Source organism: Canis aureus, chromosome 24 (genome assembly GCF_053574225.1).
Source record: "Canis aureus isolate CA01 chromosome 24, VMU_Caureus_v.1.0, whole genome shotgun sequence".
Lineage (NCBI taxonomy): Eukaryota > Metazoa > Chordata > Mammalia > Carnivora > Canidae > Canis > Canis aureus.
Window position 1 is genome coordinate 21,053,347 of NC_135634.1, and position 27,142 is coordinate 21,080,488.

The following is a 27,142-nucleotide window of genomic DNA, read 5'->3' on the forward strand; positions in this document are numbered from 1 at the left end:
CAGCAGTGCCAGAGCCAGTGCCCAGGGAGGGGCTGGGCAAAATGAACTAACACTCAGAACAGTCACACAAACACCACAAATGACAGGGAAAAGAGGAGACAGATACAGGGCACAAAGGAAAAACTGCAGATCAATGCCTGGGGATGGGAAGGAAAGAAGGAGCCTGTCTCGAGTGGTGTAATACTGCAGGAGCATAGTGGAAGAGGGGAAAGAGAATGATTTTATTTGTGGGAGAGGAACACTTTTTAGGGTAATTTCTCATTTCAAAACTGGTTCTATAAGGATGAGAACTAGGGAAAATTATCTCACTTAACCATGAAAATATATAATAAACCATGTACTTTGTACTTAATGTGCATAGGTTGTTCAAAGTTTATTCTTTTCTGGTTTATTTTTTGGTAAGTAGGTATGTCCCCCAGATTTTATGAATGAAGGCCTCAAGTTTTGGTGGGCACAAATGTTCATCTGAAATACAGACCTGAGGGAATTTAAGTCATTTTGAAGTGTAACATTTTATAGTCAGACTTCAAATCAGTAACCTAAAATGCTACCTAAGATGCAACACTGCCACAAATTAGACAATTGGTTCATTTATAAAGTGCAGGTACACAAGGAATAAAGCTTACAGACACAATAAAACAGATGGCACTTTTAAAAATAAATGTTTGTATTATTTATGCATGATGTGAAAATTGTCCACTATTTTTAGTGTACTTCATGATGCTTTCCTGGCCAACCAACAGTGTTTAAAAAAAATTTTTTTTTAAAGATTCTATTTATTTATTCATGAGACACAGAGAGAGAGAGAAAGAGGCAGAGACATAGGCAGAAGGAGAAGCAGCGTCCCTGCATGGAGCCTTATGTGGGACTTGATCCCAGAACCTCAGGCTCCTGCCCTGTGCCGAAGGCAGATGTTCAACCACTGAGTCACCCTGGTGCCCACAACAGTGCTTTTTATTTTTTATTTTTTTAAAAGATTTTATTTGTTTATTCATGAGAGAGAGAGGCAGAGACACAGGCAGAGGGAGAAGCAGGCTCCATGCAGGGAGCCCAATGTGGGACTCGATTCCGGGACTCCAGGGTCACGCCATGGGCTGAAGGCAGGTGCTAAACTGCTGAGCCACCCAGGGATCCCCCAACAATGCTTTTTAAATTCATGTAGTCCTAGCAGATATTAGTCTTACTCCCCATATAGTTTTTCCCAGCGTACTCCTGGAACCCCACTGGTTGTATAAAACAGATTTGTAATCATTATTCAAAGCCAGAATCACTACAACAGGACTCCTAGTTCCAGGTATAACCAAACCGAGTGCCTCTGTCAGCAGAGGAGTCAAGTCTCTGAGAACTGGGTCACACTGTCCTCGCTCAAGAAGAATACAAAGAGCCTTCTCAGTTGTCAGAATCTCCAGCTGCTGTGCAACTAGCAGGTACTGATGTAAACGTTTAATGAAAAAGGCAAAGGACAAAACAAGGGAGCAATTGCTGGCAGTGGAAGAGCAGCAAGAAGGAAAGAGATGTGAACCAAGTTCCAGGGATTCACAAATTTCATCTGGATGCAATTCTGGAGTGGTTGTCTGGAGAAAATACACAGAGAGAGCGCTGGCGGCCTAACCCATGGAAGAAACACAGCAAGTGGGAAAAGAAAGCCAGTGGTTGGTTGTTACTATAAACTCAGTTAAAAAAAAAACAGGAGGGTGTGGAAATGTATCCTAATGTCAGGATAAATAGTTCGGCATGAAGGTCACTAGGAACAACAGTGGACTCACCTCTCACAAACCACCGGCCTGGACTCATTCATGACAGGGCCCAGGGATGAGCATGGCTGGCGAGGTGGTGGGGCAATGGGAATAGCCGAATCCAGAGAGCTGGTCTTGCGATGCAGAGCAAGAGCATCCTGGACCACAGCAGCAGCTGGACCATCCCCATCCGTGGGGCAGGAGCCAACCCTGCCATGGGCACCCCCGAGCGGCAGCTCAGGACCCACTGCTCCTTGCAGAGGCAACTCGCTGCCCCCAAGCTCCACTTCCAGGGTAGGTGAGGCTGGAGGAGATGTTCGGGGCTTGCGTTTAGTGGAGGCGCCAGAAAGCAACTTCAATAAACCCTTTTTTTCTTTCTAGAAAAAAAAAAAAAGTACATTAATTGGAGACCAGAGGTATTGCTGTTATTGTAATCAGTAGGGTGTCACAGTTTCAATTTTGGGTTTAACCTTTTTTTTTTAAATTTTGAAGTATCTCTATAACCCAACATGGGGCTCTCACAACTCTGAGTCAACAATCGCATGTGCTACCCATTGAACCTGTCACGTGCCCCTGGTTTGGTATTTTAAAATTTATTTCTGTGGATATTTGGTTATTTGTGATCTAGCTCCCAATTCCTGTATGCTGTTAATCCAACGTTTTGTCTCTCCTTCTTTTCCCTTTCTGCCTGCATGTTGTTGCTTGTTTTGGACACTCCAATGTTCATCACTATCTTCTATTAAACTAGAATAAGCAGATAAAAAAGAAGTGAAACAAAAAAACTCACCAAGTCATATCTCAGGCTTGGTGAAGGCAAAAACAGACATTTTAGGACAAAATGGAAATTTCTGATTATGGACTTACTGATTTAAACATCACAGCATTTTACTCTCTATCCACAGACTTGATTCTTATCATATATAGGTAGTGATGTCTTGATCAGGGTTAAGGACTAAAACACTTCTCAGTAAGCCAATAATGACAGAAGTCAAACCATTTCTATTGTGCAAGAATATCTTGGATTAGACAGCCAAGACTCCACAAGATTTTAAATAAAGCTTCAGTATAATCGAAAACATTTTTATGTTTCTTTGCTAGCAAATGTAGAAAAACATTTTCTTTCCAGCAATCTTACTCCATAAAAAACCATCTCTTGAATCTTTGTCTCTTTTGACACTTTTGTTCTCTGCTCTGCTAGGAAAACCAGATTAGAGCTAACTTTTCTTCATTTCCAAAACCCATGTCAACGGTCTTTCTGATGACCAAGCATAGTCAACAATAATAATTTTACATCATTTTACTAAGATGTCAACATCATCATAAAGTCCTCTGAGTGGAAGCATTGCTTGAAAATAAAACATTTCATAGAGAAATAATTCTTTAGAAAACTCTATAGGCAAACTGGAATCATTATGGTCTACTAAAAAAGGGAATTAGATTATGAGGGGCCCATACAAAGACAGAACACTGAGGAATTTTTCTTAGAATATGAGTTAGTTTATGCTCAGTAAAAATCCCTTGGGGAAAGGGGTCTGAATCCATAATAACACAGTTCCATTAGAGACAGAATGGCAGAAAAAAGACAAGACAAAAGCAATGTTTAACTAGATGATGAAAAAGCATTCCGGGGAAAAAGCATCCTAGGAAACTGCAGGCTCCATTTACCAAATACTGTTCACAGTTCAAACTAAGCCACAGGTTAGAAACAGAAGACAGGGAAGGATGGTAGGGAGTGCTGAATTCATTTCTGGACCGGTCGACTCAGGCTGCAGATGAGCAGAATCAGTCAATTGATCCCCACCCCTTTTCTCCCCATCCCAGCCTGAGGAAGATTCTTTTGCATTTTTCATCAAGGCCTGGCCGTAACTCCCCTTTTTGGCTTTTGCTTCATTTTCCAAAGGGCTATTAATACATCCCACTGAATGACCCTATACACTTGGGCTACCTGCTTGAATGCTTGTACCTTATCCACCTGGTGCCTCGTGCAGAGTTGCACCTACTGAGCTAAGTGTGGCCAAGACAGAAAGAGGATGAGACAGGTGGGAGGAAGGGGAAAGATTTGGCTAGTCCCAGGGTAAGGGCCTAAGAGAAGGCATTTGCAGTTCCCAAATCCTGTGGAGATGAAGATTTCCCTTTATACAGTAGCCAATGAAGTAGGCTGACCAAACGTTTGCCAAAGCTACTACCATACTTCTTTAGGAGAGCTTGAGGTCTGGAGGGCCGACAAACAAGCTGAGAAAGAATAATGTCTACACTTCGAATGGCCTATCAGCCACAATTTCCAGCTATTCCTTCCATGATGTAAGAAAGCACACGCTAATCCCTGGATCCCGACAGATTCACTGAGATCAAGTGAATTACAATCTCAGCAAGCCACGGCTACAGATGTTTCTTAAAAGCTCAGTTCTGGGCACTCAGAAAAATTCAGTTAACTGAATGGTGCTCAGGAAAGAGCCTCTAAAGTGATTAGGAAGAAAGATGACTTGGTTCATCTAAAATGATTAAGCACATTAAATACAGCTTGCTTTAATGACTTCTAAGGGATTTGTTATCATCATTAGCTGATGCCGACTACCATGGAGCAGAAGGCAGAAGATGAGGTGGTGTGGCAGGGTGTGGGGGTACGAAGTGGGAGTGCTAACACGGAAAACATGCTGCCCTAGCTTCACCAAACTGTGCTTTTAATATCATATTCTGATGTTTTCTACATTAGCAGAACAGTTGCCACTGGAGAGAGATAATTTTGCAAACACAGACACTTAGCATCTAAGGGTACCTTTGTTTTTTTCAAAATCAAAACAGCAGAAATGAGAACTATAGATGAATAAAAACTACACTTCAGCAAAGCAATTTTTAAAATGTAGTGTTAGCATGCATGCAAAACGGACATATCTTTTAACATAAACCTTAACAATTCTCCTCCTATGGGTTTTCTAGGAAATTATTCCTAGATGGAATAATATTTTTATACTCATAATTTTTTCTTTAGAAGGCCTGATGATTTAAAATCACAACTCATATATAAAAAGAACTATTTGGGTCAGAAAATTACTAGATGATGAGAAAGAGTAACTTTTACATACAAAAATCATTTCTGAACATCACCTAAATAACTTTCTATTAGTCATATCATGGAGGATGAGTACAATATAGGAAATCTCAAGTTCTCCTGACCAAACAAAAATAAATTCATTTGAGCAACTTATATAGTGAACTACATTCTACCTCAAGTCTTCTTTATTCCTCTCTTTGCCTTCATATGTACAAAGAAAGTAGCAAGAGATAAACAGTCTTCTGGGCCATTGCCATCAAAAATCCACACATATTCCCAACAATCAGTCACTCTTCCTAGATAAGGGATCTCAAAAGCTTAACTGATGTCTAATAATAATCACTCCTTCAGCAAATATTTACTAAGTGTTGAATATGAACCAACAATGTGCTAGGCTCTGGGAATATAGTAGGTGAACAAGACAAGAAGGAGTTCATATTCTCTAGCAGAGACTAGAGACAGTAAATCAGGCACTCTCTAGAAAAATAAAGCAGGGGAAGGGGAAAATGAATGACCACGCCGTGCTGTCTGAGATGGGGGGGCTCAGGAAAGGCTTTTTTAAAGAAGTGCAGGGAGAGAGAAAGGCCATGTGAAACTCTAGAGATTATTATTCTCATTGCCTACACCTCTCTAAGCTTGCCTAAATCACACTGCTAGTAAGGGGTGGGAGTGGGACTTGAACCTAGCCTTTGCTCTTCTCTTCTGAGAGTTCAGCACAGGGAACATTTCTAGAAGCACATCTACTCGATGGAGTGAAAAGAGCAGGTATGTTTGCCTAAGGACTGTGCATCATAAGGGTCACTGTGTGCACATCCATACCATCCAGACCTGGATCCTAGTTATTGACAGGGGCAGGTATGTGACTCTGATCACTTAATATGGACAACAGTGGCTTCTCCTTGAGAAAATGAAATGGTGAAGCTCACAGATCAACTTATTTTTGACAGTGAACTAAGAACTGGGAGGAAGGAAAATCATGTGGGCAAAGAAAGTGATCAGTAGGGACTCTAGGACAAGTGTTCAAGAATAGAAGAAAATGGGTATTGGGGCACCTGAATGGCTCAGTGGTTGAGCATCTGCCTTTGGCTCATGGCATAATCCCGGGGTCCTGGGATCAAGTCCTACATGGGGCTCCCTGTGGGGTGTCTGCTTCTTCCTCTGCCTATGTCTCTGCCTCTCTCTGTGTCTCTCATGAATAAATAATACAATTTTAAAAAATGGGTATTTATTTTTTAAAGATTTTATTTTGAAGTAATCTCTACACCAACTTACAACCTTGAGATCAAGAGTTGTATGCTCTACTGACTGAACCAACCGGGGACCCCAAAAATGGATATTTAAAAACTAGATGGACCCTTGGCTTAAGAAAACCAAGAATAAGAGCATAGGTCCACAACAAAGGTTGGCTCCTTAAGGGTGAGGGTCACAAGGACTTTGGCGGTGGAACATCTGAGGCACTAAATGTTGACCTTTTGTGGCCTACTTGTAGAAATGTTATCGTTTAGGAACAAATCTAGGATGTGGTAGAGGGCATGAGAACCCACACCTACTTCTGCTGATTGGTATGGGAAATAAATGACAATGTCAGAGAAGACTAACACTGTGAAGGGAGGGGAAGGAAATGGAAGCATGTGAGGGAAAGTGGGGCCTCAGAGATGGTTTCTTCTCTTTTCCTATGTGAGGGTAAATTCTGTTAAATTGACTAAATCATTAGAGATTTGATTAGAGGCCATTAGGACTGAGGGGATTCTAATATCCTACCAGCCACCACTGGCAAATCCAAACCTAGGCCTGTAAACACCTCAAGGTTAAGAAATCAAACCTAAGGACAACCAATCATAAATAGCCAATGGGGCTTTCCCAAATAAGGCAACTGTGTGCAGACAGCCAATCAAATAACTTCCCTGTTCTGCTCTGAGGTGTCCTTTATGTAATCCTTGCCTCCAGCGCAACTGTTGGTAGAGTGCTCCTAAGCACTTCAGTTTGGTGCTGACTGATTTGTATACATTTTTTACTCAAATGAAGTCTTAGAATTTTTAATATATATCAGCTCACCTTCAAATAAAACTTAGGAAATATAAGAACAGCCAATTATGTAATTGGTGTTGGAAAAAAAGATTTTATTTTCTGGATAAAAGCTTAGCATACCAAAACAACATTTACTGTATTTTCGTATGTGAGGGGGGTAAAAAGTATATACACACCATAGTATTAATGGCTGTCTTTGAAATCTTGGATCATACTTCGGTTTTCTATCTGGATACTTAGATTTTCTTTCACATCTAAATAAATATGTAGATTTTAAATTTTTTATAATAAGAAAACAATAAAATATACACACATATGCACATGGGCCCAAGTATCTCATAAGGACTGGGAAACACATTTGCCTGGAGATTAGCTGGTCAAATAATGAAGCCTTTATTATTTTTTTAATAACGAAGCCTTTAAACTGAACATGCAGTTAGAAAAATGTCCAGACAAAGCTGTTAAACTGATAACTGTAGAAGACATGAAGAATAACAATGGCAGAAAGGCTCAGGATTTCAAAGAAGAAATAACTGAGATAATGTTTGGAAACATATTACACAGTTTCAGATGCTTATTTATCAAATCACAGAAGCAGTTACCAGACAAAATTAGCTACAGGGACAAAAACACTTTTTCTTAAAGTCAAGGACAAACACATTTGAGATAAGACTTCCAAATAAAATATTGTTCAAAAGGAATAGCTTAGTTAGGCAAGGAGCTGCAACAGTCCTGTGCGCACATCAAAAAGTTATAGGTCTCTATGGAACACCAGTGGTAGCTCACTGCAGATGATTTATGTATAGAGAAAAGGACAGGGCATTCGACAAGCTATCATTTGGGGGAAACAGTACACACTATCTAAGGAGTTTCAGTAAATGGATGATGCTAATCACAAAATGATGAAAGCAGATAGAGATAACAAGGGGATTGTCAAATCCCTAGCTATCTGCTGGAAGTCTCAACTAAGACTAGGGTCTCTATACACTTAGAATCTCTGATACACTTTTCCCTTGAATTGTTGATAATTTAATCTCAATTTGGATCTAATTTTGATCAACTGGGGAATGGTAGAGACCAGTAGGAGTTGCAAAGTTCATTAGGTGAAGCAGAAATGTTGAAAACTTCGAAAGTAAGCACCCAAAGAGAAGTTGGCTATAGTGAGATTTAAACTCTGAAGTTTAAAAGAACTGATTTTAAAAGTTCAAAGAAAATATATGAATGACCTGGAACTCAAAAGGAAAGATACTTCAAGAAGAATGGGAGGGATCTCCAGAATGAAATTCCAACATTACTACTGCAAATTATCTGAATAGATAAAAATGTAGAGGCATCTAACGGCGCTAATGTGATCCCCCAGAGAGCAGCCTAATGGGCTCAAATTTTTAAAGGACTCAATACAAAAAGATCAAGAGAAGGGACCATAAGAAAGAATGTATTATGGCCCATAATAGCTTAAACTTGGGAAAAAAAAGGGGGGGTAGCCTTAAAGTTATGTTTGAAATGAGAAGAACAGGAAAGATACAGACCTGCTGCTTGAGATGGATGGTGGTTCTCAGAAGATAAGAAGAAAGAGAAGGATAATCTTCAGACTAGAAAGACCAAACCCTGATAAGAGGGAAATGGGTGAAGAGATTGGGATTTAGAGATCCAATAATTACTTGCCAGGATGAATTCACCCCAGCATACAGAGAAAATTAACAGCTGAAATGCAACCAAATAATCTTTGATAGATGTGGGTGAACCTGAGATCAGGTCAACTCAACAGGGCAATAAGGGATGTATAATCCTAATTTTCAAAAAGAAGACAACAATGTACTTTGCAGACTGTCTGGAAAATTCTAGAACAATATATTAAATGAAAGGAAATGAGACTCTGAGGAGGAGACTTCTTCAGGAGACACTTGCTAACATGAGTAACAGCTAAAATGATGGAGGACTGGGGAATAGTTTGGATGGGAGAATATAAAAGACATCTGGATTTTGACAGGCATCTGATAAGTTCTCCCATGATATCCTTATAGACCTGATGGAGGAATGTGAACTAAATGACACTCCAGTCATGTTAGTCATGGAATTATGGATTTTATATTAACCAAGAGAAGTCTCCCTGTGGATCTGGAACATTAAATGAGGTAGGAGATTTAGGAAGGAAAATTTATAATCTGTGACATAAGTACTAGTGACAAAAACTTCAAGAGTATAGCCTTAAAAAAGAAGATAACTTGCAAGTAAGTCAAGGCATCATATAGAAAGGAGAGCAACATTTTCTATGCAGCCCCTCAACATAAGGAAAATGGCATGGGACACTCTGGACCTAAGGCATTAATGGTTGGTTAGGGTGTCCAAACAGAGGCCATTTGTCAAGGACAGGGACTCAACAGGTAACTTGTTAGGCCCTATATTGTTGCTGTAACAAATTACCACAAACTTTGTGGTAAAAATCAGGCTTTAAAACTAAGGTCTCAGCAAGGGCTACATCCCTTACAGAAGCCCTAGGTAAGAATCTGTTTCCTTGCCTTTTCCAGATTCTAGAAGCTGCTTGCATTTCTTGGTTTGTGGCTCCCTCCTTGAATCACTCTGATCTCTGCTTCGGATGTCACATCTCCTCTGGACCCAATCCTCCTGCCTCCCTTTCAGGAAGATCCATGTGATTATATGGGCCCACTCAGATTTATCCCCTCATCTCAAGAGATTGATAAAATCCGTTTTGCCACATAAGGAAACATATTCTCAACTTTCAGGAATTAGGATGTGGACATCTTTGGGGAGCCATTATTCTCTCTGGCACAGCTCCCTTTCAAGTCTATGATTCAATTAATTCTTTCCTGGGAGGACAGGAGTTTAAGAGCCCCTGTTCTCAATGATGAGGGTCCTGAAATCTTAAATTCTAAACTACAAAACAATTCTTTAAAGATATTGACAAAGTTGAACATGTCAGCTTGAGTACAAGTTTAATGTAGTTAATTATAAACATTGAACAGATACCAATCTTTTTCAAAAACACTAAGGTTAACTGAACAATTAAATATTAACTTTTTAGTAGGCTGTAAAGTTTATTTCCTTATAAACTCCTATTTACAGGCTTACCTAACCACTTAAAATAAGCGACGTACATTACCACCGAACCAAATGGTTAAGAGTTTATGATTACCCTAGAACTTCCCAGAATCGGGCTAGAGTTGTGGAGAAAATACACAAAATACTGAGGAAAACAGGATTTTCCTCAGGTTGCTACTTCCTTTGATTGTAATACAATTATCCAGACTTTGTTATCACTTCGATTTCTGTTCACGATTACTCACCATCAATTTCCCTTGTCTCAAACCACCTGTCTCCAAACCCAAAAACACGTTAGTCTTTCAAACCCACAGCTTTTTATTTATATTTTCTTTGAAATTCAGCCCCAAATGAGAGATTTTTTAAAGATCTATAGATTTAGGGCAGCCCAGGTGGCTCAGCGGTTTAGCGCCGCCTTTAGCCCAGGGTATGATCCTGGAGACCTGGGATCGAGTCCCACATCAGGCTTCCTGCATGGAGCCTGTTTCTCCCTCTACCTGTGTCTCTACCTCTCTCTCTCTCTCTCTCTCTCTGTCTCTCATGAATAAATTAAGAAAATCTTTTTAAAAAAAGATCTACAGATTTAGGAAATCATTTTTCACCCATACTTCAAATCAAGAGGAACACTATCCATGCTGATTATAATTAAATACACTGCAGAAAAAATAAATCCACAAATAACACTTCTGATCAACAATTCCAACCCTTTCATATATTACCTTTTTTTTTTTTTTTTCAGAACTGACTGAATAGGAAGAATTAAGGATGGCACAATGATGAAAAAATGAGTTAACTAAAGAAGTAAGGAAATTCCTTCATGAGACATAAGCTGCAGGAGAAATGGCTAAATCTTATTCACTGTGGTTTCCCTAAACACCCAGTACAAGGCCTGGCAACTAGTGGGTGTTTCAACGCACAAAAATCATGAATCTAGCACCTGGCATGGTGACTCACACATGGTAAGCACTTGAAGGATTGTTGGACAACGAGTCCTTTCATTAGTTAGAAAGGATGGAACACAACATAAGCAGAGGAGAGGGATGTTGGTCTTACTTTATTATCCTTGTCTGGCTTGGTTGCTGAACTGTTCCCACAAGCCAGTGAAGCACTGTCAGGAGAGGTGGGAAGTCCAGGAAGAATAGTCACTGCCCGGCCACTGGGCTCAGTCTCCAGACAGGCAGTGGTGATGCTCGGAGAGGTCAATAAGGCAGCTGAACCACAAGCTAGGGGAGCACTGACTCGACCCATATTGACGGCAGCCACATGGGTGGTAGGGCCTGCCACTGGAACTGGAAGTTGTGGGGAAGCCAAGGGATGATGAGGCAGGCTCACGGACGCAGGGCTCAGGCAGGCAGTGTTCTGTACCTGGATGGGTGTCACTGCTGCCGTAGGGCGTTCTTGGTTATGTGCCGCCACTAGTAGATGACAGGAGAGAAAACAGCAAAGTTCGACTTTCTAATAATAAATGCTACTCACCAAAACATGAGTCATTTCACTATATCAGACCATAATGAAAGGTTGCTATTGCATTTTTACAATAAATAATGGATGTTTGGTGGCTTAAAAGCACTTAATCTTAGCTGGGTCCCTAGACATTATTTTCCTTGCAGATCAGCTCTTAGTCTGTTGAGAGCTTAGAAGCTTAGCTATAACTCCATGCTGTTCAGTTAGAGAGAAGGTCTTTCCACATATTTATAGACATAGCCTGTCTTTGATGGTACTCTACAGTGTCAGATTAGTTTGGCCTCCAGGCCTTTTCAAAATGATTCTCTCTTTTCTTAAAAATAAATAAATACATACATAATTTAATTAATTAAAATAAAATAAAATAATACATACATACGTTCTTCTCCCTTTTCTTAGTAACCATTTTCCTTCTTTTGGTTTTTCTGATAGAATTTACAAGTTTACCCCACCATTGTTACCCAAGAATCTTGGATAGGTTTTCAAAACCACTACGGAAAATAGAAAGTTATTTAAGATCCTATTGGGTCTAAAACAGATTTGGGATTAAGCTCATCAGAAATCAGCACCCCAGTTAGTAGAGTACAATGTCGTGGTCACACAGCTGACAGCGGTGAGGTTTGAGCTCCTCCGGTGTTAACTGCAGAAGTCATATTTTCAAGTCTATTGCTATTCTTAGGATTGGCTTAATTCTTTCAGACTTTCAATCTGGAGATCAGGCTTGAATTAATGTGTTGGGCAGGCTTAGCCAAAATAAGCAGATGTGGAGTGCTGCTAACTAGACTGTGCCTACTTCATTTCCTAATGTTCTTCATTACCGTAACATAACATCTGCTTTTCTCAACACCTGTTGGAGAAGAGCTGGTTTAGGCTAGCAGCCCCTTTCCTGGTACTTTCCATTCCAGTCTCCCCCTTACCTGTCCTCACAGCATTGCGGGCCTGGTTGACTGTCATCTGCCCAGTCATGTGCAACAAGACCTTAGCCTGAGGACTTGTCTGGATGTGAGCTGCTGACACCACGGCTGTGGGGACAACACTGGGGCTCCCAGCCATACCATTTCCCTGGAGCTTCTGAGCAGGCCCTCCTGCAGTGGAAGGACTGACCACAGTCACTCCTTTACTTGTCTGACCAGCAGTAGACATAGGGACCTTAGCTTGGGAAGCATTTGTCACGGCCCTGCCAAGACAGAGACAGAGACAGAGAGCCCAATCAAACAGCAAAATGGGGCAGAAAACATTAAATGCAAGAAAAATGACTCGGGGTTTTAAAACAGAACATTTTAAAAGAATTAATGGATTTTTATATGTTGTAAAAAATGTAAAAATCACAAATTCAAAGTAAAGATGGCCCTGAGGGAGAGAAAGGTCTGGAAATATATTGTGAGTCACAGAACATTACACGTCATAATCTGCTCAAGAATAAGTGATTACTGGGTTCAGCTTTCCATATCAAGGCTCAGCACCGGCCACTGCCTTCCAGGTCCTGGATTCTTCTGCTTCAGCTATCAAAGAAGTTGATTTGTTTGCTATTGCTGCTAATAACATTAGCAGTTTTGCTACTTTTTCATAGCTTTGCTCATGTTTTTGGCCCTTTTCTCTGCCTGCTCCCAGCTCAGATCACATGAGTGCCTGTGAACATGTATGTGTGTGCATATACACATATGCACACACTCTTGGAATAGTCTCTTTAGCTTCTCTTTACCTGTCTTAATCTCATGTATGTTTCAAGGCCCAGCAGAAATCTCTTCTTTTAGAGAAGACATTCCTAAGGCTTAGACTGAAGACCTTTTGTTTCTATTGTTTCACGTGAATTTCTTCCTTCTATGGCCCTTGATCACCAAATGTGTTATTTTTAGCATGTAAATTCTTTATTAAATACTCCTGATTCAGTAGAAGTTTCTTGAAACAGCTCTAAAGAAGCATTCATAGGTTAAATTAAATTAAAATAGGTTCAATGTAGTTTTGTGTCATGTATTTTTTTATATCCTAAATTCATTTAAACAACTCTACATAGTAGAGTTGTATAGTATAGCTGTATAGTTACTATATTCTATATAGTATAGTACTGTAACTTTCTACAAAGTAGAATACTTCATTAACTCAAACATCCATATTATTTATTATGATAAATAACAGAAAATTTATTCTAAGTAAGCATATCCCCAGAGACTTTTAATAATTTGTTTTTGAAAGTTATGAAAATGCTTTCCTTCATTAACTTAGTCTTTTGTTGTGGTTTGGTTTGTTTTATTTCCCTCAGTTGTGATGGTGGTTTTTTGTTTGTTTTTTTTCTCACCAGGGAAGGTCTATCTGCCATCTTCTGGATCCTGAATGTAGAGTTTAACATACACAGAAAAGAAGGTTTATATTGATTAAAAATCTGCAAGTCAAATTAAAGCTAACATTCTGTCACCATCTGCAACAATAGTGATCTTCATTTGATTAGGCAGCTGGCCAACCTATAAATCAAGGCCAACAGCTGACAAACATGTCAGTTCATTAAGCCATTTATTTAAAATCAGGGTGTTTGAGGAATGATTTAACACAGCTAAACCTGGACCATTTATTAAAAGCACAGTGGTTAAAATCTGAGGCTCCCTCAATGCCATTATAGGTCTTTTCATTCAGTTTCCAAGGCTACTTTCTTCAGTGACTAGAAGGTGAGCTATCTTTAAATAAATTTTGAGAAAAAAAAATTAAAAAAAGGAATGAAAATTTTGTATAATTAAAGCTCTTACTTCCTATTATCCTATAACGGAGTTTTTTTGTTTTTTTTTTTTAACCTCAGGGATGTTTTGGGTGAGACAATTCCTTTTGGTAGGAGGCTATTATGTGTACTATAGGACATTTAGCAGCATCCTTGGCTTCTATGCAACACATGCCAATAGCAACATCCTCCCACATCCTCCATAGTAACAATCAAAACTGTGTTCAGACACTGCCAAATTCCCTTGAGGAGCAAAATCACCCTTAACTGAGAAGGATAAAGGATCGATGTCATATTTAAGGAATTTTATTTCTGACTTTATTAGAGAAATTAATTGGGAGACAAATCATAAGAGACTCTTAATCATAGGAAACAAACTGAGGGTTGCTGGAGGGGAGGTGGAGGAGGAGATGGGGGTAACTGGGTGATGGGCATTAAGGAGGGCATGTGATATAATGAGCACTGAGTGTTATATAAGAAGACTTATAAATCACTGAACTGTACCTGGGACTCCAGGATCACATCCTGAGCCAAAGGCAGACACTCAACCGTGAAGCCACTCAGGCGTCCTGACTGAATTTAAATTTTAAACAATTAATTAAATTTTAAAAAAGAAACTCAGAATTTTGAGGTCATCAACAAGCTATTGTAATGAATATAGAACTAGACACCTAGGTTAATCACTTCTTCACTGTACCATCTCAGATGAGTTATTTAATATCTCTGTGCCTTAATTTTCTCATCTATTAAGTGGGAATAGTAACAGCAACTACATCAACAAGTTGCTTAAGGACTCCGAGTTAATATGTGTAACATGCATTTCAAAATCTGCCTGCCTGGCATATAGGAAGTGTTACACAAACATGTAATAATATAGCTTTTGTTGATGCTAAACATGTTATTTTTTATTTTTGAGCAGAAAAATATTGAAAGTGGTATAGTTGGATCTTCTCACATATAACTTGAAGCAAATAATTTAAAACCTAGTACATTTATTGGTTGAAACCTATAATTTCACATATACTCATGTGAAAAGTAAGCTAAGAATTTGAGAATTAGAAGGGATTTCAGCAAGTAGAGATATGAATTTTTTAAATGTTAGCTATGTAACAGACAATTATAGTGTGAGAAGGAATCTTGGATAGGCTGAAAACCATGGGAAAGAACAAAGCTTCTCTGTTTAGAACTTAGTAAACCATTTATTCAAGACCATACCTTGTGACTGGTGCCACATAATTGCCAGGGAAAACCCCTATCTTGCTGGTATGCATCGATGTCCCTTTGAACCAGCCGTCCTGGCAACGCTCAAACACTAAAAACATCTCCCCTTTCCTCAGCTCCAGCTCATCCTCTTTCCGGGGAGTGTATGGATATATAGCAACATACCTAAAATAAAAAAGAATATTTGATTTCAGGCTGAGTAGCAGACAAGCCCCTGAATGCTCAAAAACTCTTCCTTGGTACAAAGTCTTGAATATTCCATACAAGTGTAAAGAGAAAATGTAATGGTTTAACCCGTGAGTAGCATTGGTGATTTGCCATTGAGAGAGTTTTTGCAGCCTACAATTGACAGAGGCCTTCCTGATTAAGAAGTGCCAACCTGGTCCCCCTCAGTGTGAAGGTGACTATCCGACCAAATGGTATTCGTGGGGTGTGAAAGAATTACCCAGCTTCCCAAAGTGTCTAGCTTGCTGCTGGGGATTAGGGACCTACTGGGAAACCTGAGCTCTTCAAATGGCACTTGTTAGACGTGGGAAGTAGCCCCAAATGAGGACATATGGCATGAAATCCCACTGGGAGGCACAACATGCTGCCTTCCACACACAAGCTGAACCTAGAGGTCTGGGGTGCACCTGCTTTCATATGCTCAGCCAGGAAAAATAGTGAATTTGAAAAAGTCAAAAGGAAAAAAAAGTCCAGATCATAGTGCAAAACCACCCCACAGTGCAAGGCGACTGTGCCACCAACAATGGAAACTAAGTAGGCAACACCAACCAATGAATAGTTTTTTTCTTTCTTTCTTTTTTTTTTTTTTTAACCAGGGCTCTAAACTGTTCCGCGTATAAAATCACACATGATGGGGCCATAAAAATGTAGCTCTTTTCTGCCATCAGTAAACTTTGAACGAGACAATGAGGCTCTTCTGCATACTTATTGCTGGGGATTTCCAGCTTTCCACATGCACGCTCCCTCTAAGTCTGATTTGTGTGGGAATACCTTCCTGTTCCTTAGCATCCTCATGCAAGAAACGAAAATGAAGACAAAAGGCGGTATGAAGAAGCAAACACGATGTTTCCCTAAACTGTAAAAGGGATGGCTGCACGATGGCTGCCTAGCGAGCTCATGTGTTGGACCCATTTTGTTTCAGCAGTTTCCTCATTATATGCATGACTGGGTGTAAGTTTGCAGAACACAAACCACTTTGGTGAGCCATAAGCCTGTCACCAGCTCCTATCAGAAAGGTGTTTCTCTACCTCTGCTGTTTGGGCCTAGCTTGAAGTGGACTTTAAAGCAGTAATAAATGACATCTTCACTTACACACTGGGGCGAGCCTGAGGCCGTAAATGTGCAATCTGGTCAGCGGGTCCCGCTGTGGGCCTCGGTCCCACTCCAGCAGCAGCAACAGCAGCAACAGCAGCAGCAGCGCCTGGAGGTGTAGAGGCCAGTAAAGGGGGCGGCGGAAGAGGAGGATTCATCGTCTGGTATGAGAGTGGAGGGGGGAGAAAGGCAGAAAAGAAAGAAAATAATAATGAATAGTTTATTTACATCTTTCGTGGGAAGTGGGAGGGAAGAGGAATCAGGAATCCATTGGAAAAGACTTTAATGGAATCCACAGGGAGCAGAACCAGCAGGCTACCTTGTATGAAAGCCTCTTTAAAAAAAAAAAAAAACAACAAAAAAACCTCGTCTCTTGTTCTCCTTTAAGATCTTAGAGCCACAGCAACTTTTTCAGCAAACAGGTAAGTAAGGACGCTCGGGAAGGGGGAAAGAAAAAAATGGAACAACAGCATGTAATTTTATGATTAATAGCATTTTTCAGTATTGACTTGGGTAAGAACGCCAACGCTTTTCAAGGGGGCAGCTATAACATCACACTGCTTGCTAGGAATTAATTTGTGATTGTTTCTGTAACTGGAAACTTAAAACACAACACAAAACAATTTAGCTGCACTATATCTCAAACGACTCTTTCAGAAGAAAATTTCCTTTGATGCCTGGTTTCCAAAAAAGCCCAAACAATAGCAAGCCACAATCAGTAGGCTATTGTTGCCACTTTTGCTTATTCTTTTCTTAACTTTGCCAGCTTTTGAAATTTAGTACTATCAAGGCTGGTAATCTTTAACAAGTACACCAATGAAAAGCTGCTGGTTCCTTTATGGGCACAGCCTAATGGGGTTCTGCCTACAGGATTCCATGCCTTTTGAAAATCAATGGAGCAATTGTTACTTTCTGATCTATAAACCCCAGATGATTCTTTAGGGTCTGTATACTGAAACTCCTGGGAAAACAGGCACACAAAGACTTGCCTGAACCCCCACCTCCCCAAATCTTTGAACCACTAAATGTAAAAACTGAATCAAAAGAGAAATAAGGAGACTAGAGAATGCACCTAAGAAAGCATAAATGGCTCTAAAATCAAATGGTCTCTAAAATAGTTCATAACAGTCACCTTGCTTCTATTTTTTGAAATAATAATTCACATCTAATCAACATTTGCTTCATCTGTTAATATACATAGTTCCAGAAACACAATACACTGAGTAGAAAAAAATTTCAGAATTCTAGACATATGTTACAACTGTTTCACACATTATATTTAATTTTTTGCTGAAATGACTTTCAAGAAGGATTTTTTCCCATACCGAAGCTGGAGGTGCTGTGGAATACTTAGTGCAGAAATAAATGAGGTGCAGAGCTGCTTACAGAGTACTAACTTGGACAAGGCAGAGGGCAGCTCAAAAAGTTAGAACCGCATGAACATCACTCACGCTCTCCATACAAAACATGGCAGCCATAAGATTTGCTACAATTCTGGAATTGCAGATACAGGGGCTTAGAGTCTTCAAAACCTTTAATCAGGAGAAGGTCAAGCATTCATTCCAATCGGGCTCCTCCCAGTGACAGAATAGAGAGAAACAAAGATAATCCTGGTAAAAACACTTAGGACATGTGACCTGGGCAGTTCACTGGTAATAACAACACATCGGTGACTTGTCAGGCAAGATAACAAGTCTAGACTCTACATGGGATAATATATGGAGATTGTAAAATTACCACTCAATTGATTTCCACTTAAATCTTCCAAAGCCCAATCTCCAAACAGTTGGCTGTGGGAAGGAGGAAGACAAGAAGACCAGTATATGAGCACACAAGGAGTCCAACAAGAACTGCTCCTAGAAATTACTTAAAATAGTACCCAAGGCAGAGAACTAAAAAGATCCACTTCACACTCTGAGTAGAATTCTATTCTCAAGAGGAAAGGAAATTAAAATAGTCTGTTATATCTTAACTTTATTAAAACAGAGGCTGCACTAAATTAGCCCTAAGTAGAAAACGGCAAAAACAAAAACAAAAACTACAGAGCTGATAAAAACATGTCATATTCTGTTACCAAAGTGTAAAAAAGAGAGACAGTTAAAAAATACAGTAAACAAATGCTTCATGTACATACATGTACATTCACAAAGAGTACTTTTAGAAGTCATTTGAGATACAGCTTAGAAGAGGATATTCTGAAAGATCCCAAAGGTTGTGCTTGAGAGAAAATGCAGTTATCTCTTTTTTTGTGGTTGAAATAGTTTTAATAAAATTGGGCAGATTTTTTTTTCCCACTCTTGGGTTACATATCTTTGGGGAAATGTGCACATGTGTGTGCATGTGTACTTGGAACATAAGCACACAAAGACCTAGAGAGAAAGTCTGATTAAAATCAGATTCCTAGATGTTGTTCAGCCCTGTGGGGTTGGTAAAATGATAGGGCTCTGGTGAGTCCAGGGCTGGGACAGACTAGGAAATTCTGTGGGTTGCTTTATAAACAACTTAAACTGAAATAATCTGGTGATGTGGAAGTTCAAAAGGTAATTCAGTATGTGTTGTGCTTCAGGCAGTTTGCTATCCTGCAAGACCTGAAATTTCTACAGAGCAAACCACAGCCTTTCATTCACCCGGAGATGACCTAGAGACCTGCTTATTATTTCATAGTCTAGCCCAGACCAGGCCTCAGAGGCCAAGATGCAATCTCCATCAGCAGCAAAAAACATCTATGGACCTGCAAGAAGTACAGATCATATTTTGCTAATAATATTTTGTTAATATCGTTGAGAACCAAATGTCGCACTTAAATGCCATTTTCACTAGACATTGCATACTAACTTAATAGGGGTTTAAAAAGCAGCTCACTTATAATTTTATTTTATGTAATGTAGCAGGTTTATATTATCAAAGCACAGGTGTCTACAAACTATGTGCCACATCACAGAAATACTAATGTAGAAAATTGGAAGTTATTCCAATATATATTAAAAATGAGCTTCCAAAAAAAAAAAATAAATAAAAAATAAAAATAAAAATAAAAATGAGCTTCCTGGGGATCCCTGGGTGGCTCAACGGTTTGGCGCCTGCCTTTGGCCCAGGGCGTGATCCTGGAGCCCCAGGATCGAGTCCCACGTCAGGCTCCTGGCATGGAGCCTGCTTCTCCCTCCCTCTGCCTCTCTCTCTCTATGTCTATCATAAATAAATAAATCTTTAAAAAAATATTAAAAAAAAAAAGAGCTTCCTCCTTACATTTTTATAGATTCAGATCTTCTGTTTATAGTCTGTGCTAATGGTCTGAGGCAAGAATTACTATTTCTGAATAACATTTAGCTTAAAAACAGGACTGTAGTCTGCTAATGTGTAGTAATCATCCTTTGCCATTGCCAGGTTCTGTTGCCCTGACCTACTGATCTTGAGAGCAGCATCGGCTTTACACAGTAGGAGTATGGGCTTTGGGGCTCAAAAAACACAGATTCCAATCTTGGCTCAGCCTCTTAGGGCAGCCCTTGATAGAATGAACACCAGAAAAGAACTGTCCTCTCTGAAAGGGCTGGATTCTAAGCCAGACAAGCAACAACTGCTAGTGGACATTGTGAGTGAAAAGCTTAAGTACATGGAGATGATACCACTCCTTTCTGGTGCTTTCTCCTTTTTTTTGCTCTTTCATGTGACCAAAGAGTCAAATTCAGCCAAAGGTCTGAATTGCTCTTTCATGTGACCAAAGAGTCAAATTCAGCCAAAGGTCTGAATGTGGCTAAAGAAAGGTGACAAGATCCAGCAGGTTTTAAGCCTGGGCCATGGGCTGTAGGCCACCTCACCAGAAAAGTAGTTTGGGGCACAAGTTCAACTGACAATAAAAGATTCATTTTCTTTCCAATTGCCCTTTAGGTGTGCATTTCCCTCACACCCATTTCATTTCCCAGGTAAGAGTGACTGGCAGGAGAGACTTTGGGCATTTCTGGGTTCCTGGGCAAACAGCATGTGATATCTCCCAATACCAGCATCCTTTTTTTCCTAAACATCTGATTTCCAATCAACCCACCTTCACCCTACACATCAACATCTCTGAACAGCCTCCCTGTGTACTGAACTCAGACGCATGTATATAGGCTGAGGGGAGAAACAGTTGAAGCTGCTGCATGGTCATGCTCCCTCAAGTCAGGAGTGTTGGCAATTTCGGCAGCATCGCTGTGTAAAGCAGTGTTTGTGCAATTATATAAATGGTCTGCTTTAGTTTATGACAATGAGTAGGAAGAAGAAAAGTGAGAATACTGACACTAGTAATTAAAAAAAAAAAAACTTAGGTGTCAGAATTCAATAAAATTAAGATAAAGATGGAAGGTCCTAAGTCTTAAGTTTCAACTGGATGCTCACCGAATTAAGCCCATCAGTTGTGGGTACAGCTATGAAGAAAAAGAAATAAAATTAAAGAATGTATAAAAAAATAGAAATAGGTGCTTAGATGATTATGTCTCAAAGGGAAGATGTAGTGAAGAATTTGGCAATTTTTAAAAATCTCTCAAGAATGGAATTTCTCTCACAAATGATGGATTTATTGTTCTAGATTTGATTTGTAAGAAGAGATACCTAATGCTAGTTAACTGACTTTGTATCTGTTACATAAGGTCTCTATGCCTTAATATACCAATCTGTGAGATGGAGTTATAACTATAATAGCTTAGGTAAAGTTGCCTTTCCCGGTGCCCTCAAGCACTGCACAAACCCAATCAATAGAAGCTGTTATTATGATTCATGAGACTCTGAAGTGAGAAAACTGTCTTACTCATCCTTATATTGCTGTCACCCAGCTCCCACAGACAGACGTTAACAGATCCTCAATGAGCTTTTTGCAAATGAGAAAACATTCTGTGCTTCTACCTCCCTTAGGACAATATGATACGGACTGAGAGGCCTCGGTTCCTGAGATGCCAGAGTCCTTTTCCGCTGCTGCTGTGAACATTCTGGCCACATCCTACCCCTAGTCCTGATTTTTAGAATTCCCATCAATTCCAAAGGCTCAACTTGTACCTCTCAAACTACAGAGGTTGGCAGTTCATTACCCTTCTTCCAGAGCCCTTCTCTGATGCTGACAATAGCAGTTAAGTCCTACTGAGCCTTCCACCATGGGCTCCAATGGGCTAAGTACATATTGGCTATTCTGAGAACCTGACCTCATTTAATTTACTTCTTTAAATACACACACTATGTGTGTACGTGTTAAATTCTTTTAGTTAGGGTTACGCATTTTTGGAATGCAATCTATCTATAAGTTGGCCATGGGCCGTATTTGGCCTTTAACTGACCTGCCTAACTTGTGACATCTTGCAGCTAAAACACCTCTCAGCTGGTACAGGGAATCAGGGATTATTAATCACTTATTTAAGAGTTCTTCTGCCCTTGTGCAGAAATACAAGACTAACATAGATCCTCACCCTCTTCCCTTCATAAAATTAATTGGAAAAAAATCCCTCGTTACTATTAATAGCCAGATGTCTACATTAGATAGAAATAATGCCAGTTTTGCTCTTAATATTAGATATCTAACATTTTAACTGTTATATGTGAAATGTATAGGACAATATGCTCCTAACTTCATTCTGCATAAAAGATTCCAAAGTCTCAATTCATGACAAAAATACTAGAAATAATTTTCATTTCCTATTCTAATAAATCCACACCACAAAAAACATGGTTTCCTTTCTACCAAGCTGCATACTATTGCTGTGACAGTGTTCAAATTCTTAGAAAATATTTCAGATTTTATTTTGAAGATTTTATTTATTTATTCATGAGAAACAGAGAGACAGAGAGAGAGGCAGAGACATAGGCAGAGGGAGAAGCAGGCTCCATGCAGGGAGCCTGATGTGGGACTCATGACCTGGGCCAAAAGCAGGTGCTAAACCGCTGAGCCACCCAGGTGTCCCAATATTTCAGATTTTAAATAGGATACTTGCCATGATTAATGTAAGATATAGAGGGTACATGCTACTGAGATTTTTTTTCCACTTAAACCTAACATATTAAATCCAAAACATTTCTGCCAACCTACCAGGGACTTTGAGATCTAGACATCTCCTGGGATGACAGACAGGTCTGTTTATAATTAGTTTTTCATTAAATGGAATTGGCACAGTAGACATACTGTTTAATAAACCTTCCTCTTGTTTAACATGCAGGCTTTCTTATATAATCCGAGGATGAAATGGTTGAATGTAAATTAATTTTTGTATATTCATACTCTCTTGTGACCTGTCCCATTGACTTGCCCTACAGTGTGCCTCTAGCGAAGAGCAACTGGCCTTTTACTACACTGTAAAATTTTCAGCCCACAAGGGCTGAAATTCAGCCAGCTCTGTCTTTTCCACTAATTAATTTTTCTAAGATCAGAAAAAGCAGCCTTTTTCACTCAAGAAATTATGCTAGAATTTTTCCATGTGAAGCAGTCATCTGGAAATGGAAATACCAACTGGTTGTGTATGTACTGGGGTAGAAGAGCAGGAAGGAAAGGAGAGTCTTTTCTGGACAAAGGAGGGCAGGGTGATTATGGAACTTGGCTCTGGTCAAAACACCCGAGGCTAACAGAATCTCATGGAAACCACATTTTAATAAAAGTTAACTGAATTTTTTCTACCCAGAAGAATCAACACAACTTTTCTTACACCAAACAGTGGTACTATCAAGGCAGCTGTAATTGTTTTGGGAACATTAAAAAAAAAAAAAAAAAAAAAAATACAACTTTAACTCCTAACCAGAACATTATTAACTTCCATTTAAATACAAGAACATGCTTAACTCTATAAAAAGTTTTCTAAAGTCTAAGTCAGGCTCAGTAATAACTCCACATTTATTTATATCCCACCTTGTTTCAAAGTAAAGTGAGACAAAAGGAACATGAGGACAATAAAACTAGATGGAGCCGACATCTTGACTAATGTGCTAATATGTTGTGAGGTCTTAGTTGGAGGGGGGTACAGATTTGGCTCTAAGCATTCTAGCAGAAGGAAACATAATCTTTACAACATATATAAAATCTACAACCTAAAAACAAACCAGCTGCTTAGAAGCCTCCCTATTCCTGGTACAGAGAGCAGAGAAACCATAACACAATGGACCAGGCAGGCCCTCCAAGGCATTCGCACAATCACAGGCCCACCTCGCAACAGTCCTCAATAGAGAGATCAGTAATAGTCATCCCCTACTACATTCTAGGCATGGTACTAACTCTTCAAAGTAGATAGTATTGGTTTCATTTTACAGGTAGAGGAACTGAAGCTTAAAGAGGTTGAGTAACTTTTCATGGTCATGTAAACAAGTAAGCGGCTGAGCTGGGCTTCCAATCCAAGTCTGTGTCCACATCATTGGGCCATGCTGTTTCTCTGAGAGCATCATAGCCAGGTGAGACTCTATAAATCAACTTATAGGGGCAGGGCCCACTGGGGAGATCTGATTTGGTCATCTTTTCTATTCTCATTTGATTTAGCACTGAAAGAAACAGTCTGAGAACATAAGCCAAAGCAATGGCCTGGATGAGAGATGTCTCACAATTGCTGGTTCCTTGTAGTTCAACTGCCTGTAACTTCAGGAAACAGGGATTTATTTATTTTTATTTTTTAAAGATTTTTATTTATTTATTCATGAGAGACACAGAGAGAGGCAGAGACATAGGCAGAGGGAGAAGCAGGCTCCCTGTGGGGAGCCTGATGTGGGACTCCATCCCAGGACCCCAGGATCACGCCCTGAACCAAAGGCAGACAGATGCTCAACCACTGAGCCACCCAGGTGCCCCAGGAAACTGGGATGTAAACAATTGTGTTTCTGCTATGTAAGGTTGAGTTTAGAAATTGCTTGTTTCTTCTCTTTTAATTTTCTCTCCATAGTGTTCTTCTATGTATCTATCTCCCTTGGCTGCCCTCATTTCTCCTATTAATTCCTCCTATGAGGGTGTTGTAAAGCAATTAGTGTTTAGACTCTGTACGATGCTATGTCTTCACAAAGAAAATCAAGACAATCTGAGAGAGGCTTCCAAGGCAGCAAAGCTGCAGCTATCGTAGAGGAAGACAAGAAACCAAAAGCTGAATCATAAATGGAGAGATTTGGAATCGACTCATCATGTGACTGAAAGCAAACAGCTTAGCTTTTGGGATTCCTGTTTCCTCAGTATTTCTATAAATGTGTCTTTGAAAGAAATAATTAAAGTCTAGAAACTCAAAAGAAATGAAAAAGAAATTTTAGGTTAAGCCTTTGGGAAATCAGGCTGAACGTTAATGAAAATTAAAAGTATTCTATAGAACTCTTCTAATGGCTTCAGGCCACTGATCCTTACTGTTAAAAATTATGCAGGCTGTAGGCAAGAAACCTTCTCATTTTTCCTGTAAGATTAATAGAGATAACAGATGAAAGAGATCCACCCCCACCTAGCAAGTGTCAATATAAACTGCAGGTGTTAGGAGGTGGGTGTGCCAGATTAATGGGACTAAATACCTAAGAGAGAAACAGAGACCAGAGAGGCTGTACTCACTCCAAGGGCAGCTGGGTAGGGAACATCCGATGGGAAAGTGAATGAGGGGCCAGTTGTCACTGGGCTGCTGGGGGGTGGGGTCACAATTAACCCGGTGGTACTTATATGAACCTGTCAAAAAAAAAAAAGTTAATTGAAAGACAACTACATTTAATACAATAGACTGTACAGACTAAACCTTGGGGAGATGAGTTATAATTTTAAAAAATAATATCTGTAAGTTTTTATGATTTGGGGAAGGCAGAAACTCTTTCAGTTTATTCAATCAACATTTACTGATGACCTAATTGGTACTCAACACTGGGTGGTCACATGATAAGTACTGGCCACTGTGATGTTTTACATACAGAATTCAACTGCTGTTGGCGTTTGCAATGACATGCTGCCTCACTTGGGATGCCACTGTGAACCAAACTGACCTTTCAGATGGTTAGTCTGATGCTTGACGAGCCCACTAGCAATTCTCCTGAAGATTCTGGGAAGGTACATCGTGGCTGAATACTCACCTGTCTATCAATATGCAAATCTTTGTGAAATGCTTAAGGTATTTTGTTATTCTCAGGATCATTTTTCATGACTTCTACTCTTCAGTGGGGATGCATAATTAAAATGCAGCTGCCTAGACATGCCTAGAGCAGGTAATTATTTATAAAACCTTTAAAGGAACAATGTCAAGCAAAATTAGCTGTTTTCAAAGGTGTCTTATCCCTGATACTATCCAAGATTAATTTACTAGAAAGAAATTGAGTTATTCAGGCCATTTTATTGCCTGTGTTCAGTTAATCAATTTCACTCAGGTTGCAGATCAGGTCCAACTGCAGAATGCTGTCATCACTTGATGCTGCAGATGGAGGCACGTGGGTTCCTGTACAAATGGGACAATTTTCCTCCACTATTAAAGGAATGTGGTTGGCTGGTGCCTTGTTTCCCCAAGGAAACAATGATACTCCAACAATGCAGGGCCTTTTGTAATAAAACTTAATCCCAAACGTAGTTCCCTCAATTCCTATAAATTAAGAAAAAGATTATCAGGACAAAGAAAAGCTCAGAGATTAGTTCTCAGAGGCCCGAAGGAAACTTGAGTTTCCCCGCTGAGTTAGGCCTCACCAAGGCCAGGGAAAACCAGCATCACAGCATACAATTTATTTTCACAAATAAATCTGTGTTATACATGGAATCCACATCCTTTTAAAATCACATCTGCACCTGTTTGCTCAGATACTAATTCAACCAAAGGCTTAAACTAAGCAGATCCAAGTGATGCCCTAACAAGAATTTCTCCCCAAACCCTCCTTTTTTGTCTCTCCTGTGAACCAAAGCCTATTTCCAATCAATTTTTAATGGGAAGTACAGTGAGTTTTCATTCTAGGATAAAATCCAATGGCCTTTAGCTGTTTTAACCAATAAATCTGTTTATATACATACACACCACAAGAACATTTGTAAGTTGGCACCACATAAAAGATGGAGTCTTTCTCAGAAGATACAATGAAGCTCACTTCAAAGTGCATGTCATTGTTATGGAATCTTTGGGGTAGAAAAAAAAACCCCACCAAAATACAGCTTCCTGGGCCTGACCCTATAGATATCTAAGAATGATCTCCTGATTGATCGATGTTTCTCTAAAAGCCACAAACTGGGAGTCAAGATAGTTAATTGCTAACGAGCTCATGGTCTTGGACAAAACACCTCACAGCCTGTGAGAAGCTGGACCAGATGCCCTCTAAGGTGTCTGCTATCATGGACACGGGAGGGAAGCAGTGAATACTGAGACTTCTGCAAACCCCAGCCAACACAGGGCCACTCCTAACACTGAGTAAAATAAGAGATAAAAGTCACCAGAGAATGACTAAAGCACAAGTAAACTGGCTGAGTGGTGAGTATGCCCAGAATAAATGCCGGAGTTGGGAACAACTTTCTCCTGTTTTCTCTCTTCCTCATGGAACTGCAAATTAGTTTTGGCTCCTCCACAAGGACTCTGTGGAGAGGGAAAGAGGTAAGGAAAGCAAATGGAAATGAGTGGGTGCACCTCTGGCTCCCTT

The 27,142-nt window shown here is 39.7% G+C and overlaps 1 protein-coding gene and 1 long non-coding RNA gene across 5 annotated transcripts in view; one reads left to right on the forward strand and one right to left on the reverse strand.

Moving 5' to 3' along the window:
- SH3RF1 (SH3 domain containing ring finger 1) overlaps positions 1-27,142 on the reverse strand; it is a 180,177-nt gene that overhangs the window by 10,481 nt on the left and 142,554 nt on the right. For all 3 annotated transcript variants that reach the window (XM_077868519.1, XM_077868521.1, XM_077868520.1), the window contains 6 exons: positions 25,101-25,211; positions 16,586-16,746; positions 15,263-15,433; positions 12,258-12,517; positions 10,930-11,291; positions 1,767-2,113 (listed from right to left, as the gene is read on the reverse strand). In XM_077868519.1, the coding sequence (XP_077724645.1) occupies positions 1,767-2,113; positions 10,930-11,291; positions 12,258-12,517; positions 15,263-15,433; positions 16,586-16,746; positions 25,101-25,211 (1,412 nt within the window). The remainder of the gene's footprint in view (positions 1-1,766; positions 2,114-10,929; positions 11,292-12,257; positions 12,518-15,262; positions 15,434-16,585; positions 16,747-25,100; positions 25,212-27,142) is intronic.
- Positions 16,100-25,724, forward strand: LOC144295894 (uncharacterized). 2 transcript variants are annotated; one of them, XR_013363013.1, is made up of 4 exons: positions 16,100-16,749; positions 16,974-17,007; positions 23,840-23,977; positions 25,450-25,724. It is a non-coding gene; the product is annotated as an uncharacterized LOC144295894 (long non-coding RNA). The 2 variants fall into 2 exon arrangements; XR_013363012.1 differs by lacking the exons at positions 23,840-23,977; positions 25,450-25,724 and adding an exon at positions 19,152-19,576 and having other exon boundaries at positions 16,101-16,749.